The following is a 9,186-nucleotide window of genomic DNA, read 5'->3' on the forward strand; positions in this document are numbered from 1 at the left end:
GATGAAAACCTTGAAGTGTAGTGGTTGAATGAAGTGGTTATAATCGTAGTGTAATACTTTATTTCTTAATGTCCTATAAAGGAGGTCTTTTGATCATCCTTGAAACTAAATGCTTAGTATATAAGTGGTGCCTTTGAATGGCATATTGGTTAGATGAAATGGGTGGATTTATCTGGTATGTTTAGATGTGTTGGAATAGTGCTTAGCTTTATTGAATGTGTGCATAATTGGAGTGATTGAATATAAGTAGTTTGGTCTTAAAATGGCATAATTTTTGGTCAAATTTGGTGCACACAGCCTAGGACACGGGCTGTCACACGGCCGTGTGACACACACAGCCTGGCGACACGGCCGTGTGTCATTTGTAAATCCCTAGTGTTTTAAGTCAGTGAGTTACACGACCTAGCACACGACCGTGTGTGGCAAGTCACAAAGTTACACGGCTATGTGACCCTACTCAGTGAGTTACACGGGTGAGGACACGGGCAGGGACGCGGCCGTGTGTCTCCTCGTGGTCGTGTGTCCCCTGTTCGATTGTTACACGGCCGTGTGACCCCTGTTTTTACATTTTTTCATTTTTTCTTAAAACCTCTATTCTATTTGAAATTAGTCCTGAATTATTTCTAAACTATTTTTAGGGCCTCGAAGGCCCGATTTAAGGCCCAATTTGCATTTTTTTATAGTTTTTTAATGAGTTCCTTAAATACGATTGAATGACATTAAAGATATATTTTGATATAAATTGTTTGGATTTGCATGGTAATACTCTGTAACCCTAATCTGGTGACAGAGACGGATTAGAGGTGTTACATGATTTATAATGGTTCAGCCCTTATTGCCTACCTCCACTATCTTTGGTTTCCATCACTAAGGATTTCACAATTCACTACTAGAATTGATATCTTTCAATGAGAAGGTGTAACCTTTACAACTCTATCTTTTTCTTAAGCCTTAGATAGAACCTTTCCCCCTAACTTTTATGGCTAAACTAGAACCCTTCTTAGTTTTTATGGCTCAACTAAAACCCACCTAATTTATAAGTGGTGCTATGAAAGAGAGTAAACAAAGGGACCTGTACAAGATGTTTGTTTACAAAAATTAAGCTCTTAAATAAATGAAATGAATAATACTCTATTAGAGGTATGTATATGATGAAGTGAAAAAAATAAAGAATTTGATGTTTTTCTCTTGAATTTGTTGCTTTGATATGTCTCTCTTAAGTCTTGAAGTGTTCTTGATGAGTATTTATAATAAGGAATAACTTTGTGGATATTTATGGTCATTGGGGATGATTTAAAGTCATTGTAAGCATTAATTTCAAGCTAAAAAAGTGTTCATGCAACTCATGTCTCGATACTTATTAAGTAGGTATTGATACTTGGCTAAAAGAGTCGTTCATAGTAGTTGGGAGGCTAAGTCTCAAGACTTATAACCCAAGTCTCAAGACTTGCTTAGTAAATCTCAATACCTTACCCATCTAGAAAGTATCATTAGCTTCTGACTTGCAGGCATAGAAACTTATACCCCAAGTATCGATACTTGGCTACCAAAATGCCTTGAAAATTATTTTAAACACATTAAAACACTTTGATATTGAGGATGAGTTTGGATAGGCAGTGTGTTTACCTGCAGTTAGTGTAAAAACAGCGGTGGCGGTGAGATTAGATACTGTAGCGATACTGTAGCGTGAGACAAAAAGTAAGCTAAACGCACCGCACCGCACCCAATCGCCCATCCAAACCCACCCTGACTCAAAAATATTTGGTAAGGATGATAAAAAAAACATGTTTTTGAGTATTTTAAAAGTTTTGAAAATGTTTGATAAAATTTTCAACCATTTTTTCACCGAATGACTTAGGAAATATAATCTATAAATTTATATTAAATGTTGTTATATCAAAAGCTTAGGATATCAGAATTAACAATAAACTTAAGTGATCATAGGTTTCCTATAAGGGTAATACACAAATGAAGAGGGTATTAGACAAAAGCTTTCCAAATATCGCTTTTGTAATTATATATAATTTCAGTTTCAATCATGATAATTTTTTTGATTTAATTCATGATTTAATATCAAAGTAATTAATAAATGAAAAGCTAAAACTTAATTACATTTTATTGCAACCCACATTATATAAGTTCAAGCAATCCCTTTGTTTGATCATACTAACATTAAACAGTATGTATGTCAAATTATGAACTAATGGATAAATAGATATGAGAAATAGATTGTGAAAATTACTTATTAAAGTAATTGCATTTTCTCATTTTTGGGAAGAGATCTAAAAAATAATTTAATTAATCTGTATTATTTTTATTGGGCGAAGAAATTAAATAATTAAATTCAAAATAAATAATTAAATTAAAAGATCATCATTATTATTTATTTTGGAGTTCAAACAATTTATAATTATAATTTTACATGTATATATTCTAATATGATAAAAGTTGTTTTTATTTTAACAGCATAAGAATCAGATTATGTAAAATACTAATTAATGAAATTTTAATTTTAATGAATTTGAGCCTTTAATTAGTGTTTAAGTTTGATGTTTTTTAGCCAATTCAAGAGAGGAAAGACTGGACCATGAAAACAAAATTGCCATCGCACAAGGAGGCTCATGTGGCCTAGGGTGGCTGACCAAGGAGGCTCATGTGTTAGGGACTTGTGATTTGATTGTCTTGAGACTTTGAAATAAGTCAACTTTTTCATATGCTCTTTCTATAAATATGGAGGTAACTATGGATGACAAAAGGTTCAAACATAATGGGTTTTTGATCTAATCCGATTCAATAGGGTAAAAAGAATTTTCTGAAATTAAATTTCAGAGTGAATTAATTCTTCAACTAGTTGAATTGGATTGGGGTTAGATTTTGAGATAGTTAACAAAATATCCTTATACATAATATTAGTTTAAAATATATGATAATAAAATTTATGTTAATACTTGCTCTAGCATAGTAATACTTAGAAAACAATTAATAGTATCATTAAAAATAATAAAAATAAAAACGATGATATATCAGGCTAGATCGAAGTCGAGCGATTTTTTGTATTAGATTCAAGGTAAATAAATTATATTTAATTTCAGATCTAGATTGAATTTTATTGAAGATATATGAGGTGAAAGTCAGAAGGGTAAAAAAAACCACCCCACCTTTCCCCTTGTCATCTCTAGCGGCAACCTACGCAATTATATGTACTTTTCAGCTTAGAGAAGCTCATTTGAAATTTAGTAAAATATATATTATGTAATTTTATTCCGCGTAAAATAAATTTAAAGTCTTTTTGGGTTTTTTATTTATATTTGATAGAAATTATAATTGTTTGTTCAAATAAAATAAAATTTGAGATCAAAAATTGGGGAATGCCGACTTTAGAGAAGGGAAACTCAAAATCCTTAGTTTTGGAATTTTTTTTCGAGTATCATATGTTTGTGGTTTCGGTTGTGAATTCGAGGGTGAAATTAAGGCTATTGAGACATGGAATGTAGATAAGCCATTAAGGCTTGCTTTCTATTAATTGATTATTGTCCTTTTTTAATAAAATTTACATTTTGACCGAACAAAATAAAATGGTAAGATGAATTTTGTGAGGGAATTAAAACTCCATTCCACTTACTTTCTACACAATGTCAGGTTTACAACTTACAAATTAGAGAATCTCAAGTGTTGTGTGCAAACATCTCTCTTGGGCAAGTCAATTACAACTTCAACAGTCTCCATTCTTCAGCAAAAAATATTTTTCCTGCCTAAACAACTGATCCAAACTATCATTCAAGTCTGGGTTGCATGCCCTCTAGAAAGGCAAAGAATCTCAAGCAAGGCGTGCGAAAGTTGGTTTTTCATATGCCATCCAAAAAGTAAAGGCTGATTGGGTAAAAATATCATGAAAAGCCCTGAATTGAAAGTCAGATTATATTTTGACTCCTATGCTCAACAAATCATTGTATGTTAAATAAATAAAAAAAACAAACTAGTCCATTTGTTAAAAATAAAAACTGAATCCATTTTTACGGTTAAAAACTAGTCTATATACATCAACCAAAGATACATATGAAATGCCACATGTCACTATCTGGTTATTTTATTAGTCTCTAACGTACAAAGATTAATTTGCCTACATTTTTTAGTAAAGGGAATAAAATGAAATCTGACTCATTCAGGGGCTTTCAGAGATTTTACCGGCTGATTGAGGTTGAACCATTTTTAAATCCTCAAAACATCCACTCCAAATACAAATTCATGACTCCAAGTGGAACAACAACATATATAAAGAGATAATAGAGGGATGCAATTATTTGAATTGCAATAAAAAGCAAAGCTTGTGATCCTAACACTGAAATGTAATATAAATCCAACCTATATCTCGTGAATTTTGATCATATCATAAGCAATTTCTAGCTCCATTACTGAATACATAAATGGTTGCATCAAATATTAATATTCCAAACAAGGAAATAGAAGTTTTTGATTTAAACCCCTCAATTTTTTTTTGAACACAATCAAATTGTCATGGAAAATAGAGAAGGGGCAACCGATTCGATAGTACAAATGCTTCAGTTAATAAAGAACAGATAAAAACTAGAAATCGAGAAAGGATCCAATCAGATAGACCTGCAAAGTTTTACTGGAGATTGCCAAAATTTTACTTCTTTGATTACATCTAAGTAGCTTTTTGCTTCGGGGACTTCCTCCTTAGTTGCCTCTTTGGCATCGAGTTCTTCATCCCCACAAAGAAAATTAATGCACCACATTGCGCAACACACTGCAATTGATTAAAAGAGAAAGATCAATGAAGTTCAGACATTGCAATCCCTAGGAACAACACAATAGGTATGTATGCATTTCTAAATACCTGCAAGAAATCACCAAGCAGAACAGAGTATTGGGGTTCATTGGGACGATAGTTGTAGAAGTCATAGAGAAGTGGTGTGCTAACCAACAAGTAGACAAACTATGACAAAAGAAAAAGACAATTAAATGAGACATAAAAGTAGAATCAGAAGAAACTCTTAGCTGCAGTATCAAACTTTCTTTTTAGTCCAAATGTAATTGAAATAATAATCAGAATGAAATGAAATTCTAACCAGGAGTAAGGCTCCAAATCCATGGCCAAATACAAACAGAATAGCACCTAGTCCTTTCAAAACGATGACAGTTGCAACTAATTGTCTAACCTGTGTGAAAAAGTCTCCTTTTAAGAAAACAAAAGTACAACTCGAGCAAACAATACTAACACAAACTTAATATAACAAAATAATAAAGAAATTCATTACAACAAATACAAAATAAATTTCTTACTTCGATATCTGGCAAATTTACATGGAGTTGAGATGATAGATGTTTCTTAGCAAGATCAAGCTTTGGTATCAACTCCTTTGCTGCAGGCCCGCCATCAACCCCAAATTCATTGAACCTGCCAATATGTTGAACATCTACTAAAATATCTTTAGTGTTTAAAACACGGGTGCTAGCCAAGCTCTTTACACAGTCTATCTACTAATACAAATTATAATCGTACGAGAAAAGACTCAGCAACTATATAGCAACGGCAGTTAGACTCAGTACAGGGGCAGTTACTGAAATTACAACATCAAAATCAGAATTGTGACAATGGAATTTCGGCAAAGCATTGAGAAATTCAGGGTTTTGGTTATTGAATCAACTGCTTGCTTAAACAAATGACAAAAATCTATCGCCTCATATCTATTACCACTTCATGATACCCGAATTCATCTTCTTCTCAGAATATGGCATTGCCTACACAAAAATATTGTCCAGGAAGTACTTAAATGATGCTACCTTATCCACTAAAACTAACCATCCAATTCTGTATTTGGAAATATTATGTCTATTCAACAGAAAATAAAGAAAAAAAAAAAAGGTTTTTCATACTATTTCTATATCACGGCAACTAATAACATTTAAACTATTAAGTGTAAACACACTTTTTTTTAAAGAAAAAATCTCACATTGACTCCAAACTCCCCAAATTTAAAATCTTGAAAAGCGACCCAGATCCTCAACCAAATTCATCACTAACAAGAGTTACAAATTAAGGAAAATAATGCAACAGTACCCAAAAACTAACAGACTTGGCACTTTTTTTAAGGAACAGATCTGAATAATAAACATATTTCTTAAACAACCCAACAAATAGAATAAAGAGATCCAAAACAAGAAAGAAAGAGTGATTACATTTGCCAAGCGGAGAGGATGAAAATAGAAGCAAAGAAAACTCGTCCGGCAAATGAAGCAAAACCCATTGGTTTTTCCCCCTTTATCTTCTTACCACTTGGTTCCAAGCAAAAAGACAAATACAGCGAATTTCAGGGTTCTCACACTGTTTCGAGCGAAAAACAGTGTTAAGAGAGCAGATTTCAGGGTTTAGTTTCTCCCAAGAAGAAAGTAAGAAAGGGATTTTTTTTTTCGGGGGGGGGGGTGGAGGGGGGGTTTGGCTTTGTGGTCGGGATCTTGATAGGTCAATTATTCATAAATTACAAAGAAATTAAAAGGAGAAAGTAATAGAATTTAAGGAAGAAATGAATCAAGATCCGACTCTTCACGACACTATTACTATTTTAGTAGTTCCCTACTTTTGGGTTTGATTTTAGCTTTATTACTCTTTTACCATTTATAAAGGCTTAATATCATAGTTATCTTAACCAAACCGGAACCAGCTAGGGTATTGATCTTGAGAAGTACTTTAGATTAGTTGAGTTGTGAACCGATATGATCTGATTAAAGCATATTGAAAATTAACTAAACAGATTTTTTATTTTTTTAGATATATATTTTATATATTTTATGATTTTTTTATAATTTATCTAATTTCATTGAATCGATTAAACCAACGAACTAGTAGCTTGACCGGTTTGACCATTGTTCTAATTTTAAAAACCTTTCTTAATATATCATTTGATATTCAATTTTTTTTTTAATAATAAACAACTGGTGCCATTCAAATTTTAGGTAAAAGATGGTTACAATCTATTTTGATATATATAATACTTCTATTTTTTTTGTTTAATGTGATACTTGTATTTTACAAAAATCATACATTTTGATACTCAAAGATAATGATATTAATATTTTAGTGTTTAATTTATATTTTAAAGCCAATAGCATAACGGAAGAGTGATTAAGCCCTGTGTTGACATCAAATACTAGGGTGCAAACTGTGTGGTTGTTATCCCCTCTCCCCTATTTGTAATTTATACCTAAAAAATACATTTTAAGGTTGATTTAATGAAAATTCATAATTAGTTAATAACAAATAATTTTTATTAAATTAACTTAAAATTTTTTTTAAAAAAAGTCATTAGATTGCATTTAACAAATTAAACACAAAATTAAATAAATCATAATTAACACTAAATTTATTCTATTAATAAATCATGAAAATCAATCCTAATAATATTATCAATTTTCTTTCATCAAATCAATTCTAAAACTTGAATTAAGCACAATTACCATATTTAAAAAAAATAATATCAAACCATATATTAAACACTTTTATTCACTAGAAATAAGAATTTAAAATTCTTATATATTGGCCAAATGAGACTTTGGCAAAGAGTGAAGCTTTCAAATTTTGATATCTCATGTTTGACTAGTAACTTATGTGTAGATTTTAAATTGGATTCAAATATATTCGGGTTATTATTATATTGTGTTCTATAATGTTTGATTCTAATTCAATTGACTCATATCATATCATATAATAAGGCACAAAAATTATATTGCGATAAATGGTGAATCTCTAATATTTTAATTATTTATAAAATTATTTTAAATAATATATTAACTTTCCTATAATTAATATATTATTTAAATAATTAATATTGTAACACCTCTAAAATTAAGTGGTTAGAATTTTAAATTTTATATTAATTAGATCTTAACATTAGTGGTTAAGAGTTCAATAAAATTCCTAGAAGAATCAAGGTTTAAATCCCACCTTTTTCACTTTTCCCTTTTATTTTTTTGTAAATAAGGAACCAAGGTTAATATAGCTTATGTATTATTTGTGGTAAAATATGGCCATAAAATGGGTATTAGTCTAATAGCTAAGCTTTTTCCTTTTCATTCCTTTGATCTTAGGTTCAAGTCACATTGGTTTCCCTTCCTTTTCTTTATTTTTTCCTTAATTTCGGCCAAAAAGGGTTAAGTGCCATACAAACCTTATTCTTTCCAAAGTTCCATTAATAAACCACTTCCTAGCACAACTAGGATTTCTTATTTGATTTCAACCCAAATTGAAACACCCATTCTTCTTATTTATTCTCAATTTTCTTTGAAAGCCCTCTTTTGAAAAATTCTCTCAAAGTTCTTGCTGAAAATTTAGTTTTTGAAACATAACTTTGCAATCAAGTGCCAATCGAATCGTTTATCATCAATCGTTGAATTTTGTGCCATCAATTTCTAAATTTCTATCAAGACCGGTAAGATTTCCCATTCCCAATAGCTAGATCTCAACAATTCTGGAAAATCATAGTTTTTATTAGATATTTCATCTGTTACGAATCTTTTACGATCTTGTCGAAGCCCCTCTCAAATCTTGAAATCCGTAATTAATTCTTGCATTTTGTCAATCAAAAGTCTCATGTTGGTAATCTGGATCATACTTGGACGTGAGAACCACCGTACGAGATCCCGAAAGCCAGGTGTGTGTTCTTTCACGAAAAATCAAGTCAAAATTTGAAACTGCCAAGTCGCACACGACCTACCACGCGAGTGTGTGGCTAGCCCATGTGGATCACATGGCCTCTCACACAGCCATGTCCCTCAGTATTCCCTCGTATCTCCGCTTTGCATACGGCCTCGGGTGTCACACACAGTCCGGTCATACAACCGTGTGGCCCTTGAAACTCAAAAATTATAGTTTTGTCTTAACTTTTATTATTTTATTCAAATTAGTCCATGATTAGGTTTTTAATGGCATTTAGAAAACTAGATTATGCAATTAGGTCCTGGACTAGGAATAGAACAATGAGATATGGATGATTAAATTTATTGATTGGATTACTCTTGATTGATTGCCTAAATAGTGAATAATGTTACATGTATTTTATGAATACTCAATTGAATGATCTGAATGCCTAAATTGTTGACAAAATTGGATGTCTAATTTATTCATAATTGTCATTGATTGATTATGAGATAAACAGTAAACAATATATT

The 9,186-nt window shown here is 31.2% G+C and overlaps 1 protein-coding gene across 1 annotated transcript; it reads right to left on the bottom strand.

The window, feature by feature from the left end:
• Positions 1–4,440: 4,440 nt before the first annotated feature.
• On the bottom strand, positions 4,441–6,624 carry LOC107914902 (uncharacterized). Its single transcript, XM_016843952.2, has 5 exons — positions 6,202–6,624; positions 5,305–5,419; positions 5,091–5,180; positions 4,859–4,957; positions 4,441–4,768 (listed from the first exon to the last, which is right to left on the bottom strand). The coding sequence occupies exons 1-5, from the start codon at positions 6,267–6,269 to the stop codon at positions 4,667–4,669; spliced, it is 474 nt and encodes a 157-aa protein (XP_016699441.2). The 5' UTR covers positions 6,270–6,624; the 3' UTR covers positions 4,441–4,666.
• Positions 6,625–9,186: the final 2,562 nt, after the last annotated feature.

This window comes from Gossypium hirsutum, chromosome D10, assembly GCF_007990345.1.
Source record: "Gossypium hirsutum isolate 1008001.06 chromosome D10, Gossypium_hirsutum_v2.1, whole genome shotgun sequence".
Taxonomy (NCBI): domain Eukaryota; kingdom Viridiplantae; phylum Streptophyta; class Magnoliopsida; order Malvales; family Malvaceae; genus Gossypium; species Gossypium hirsutum.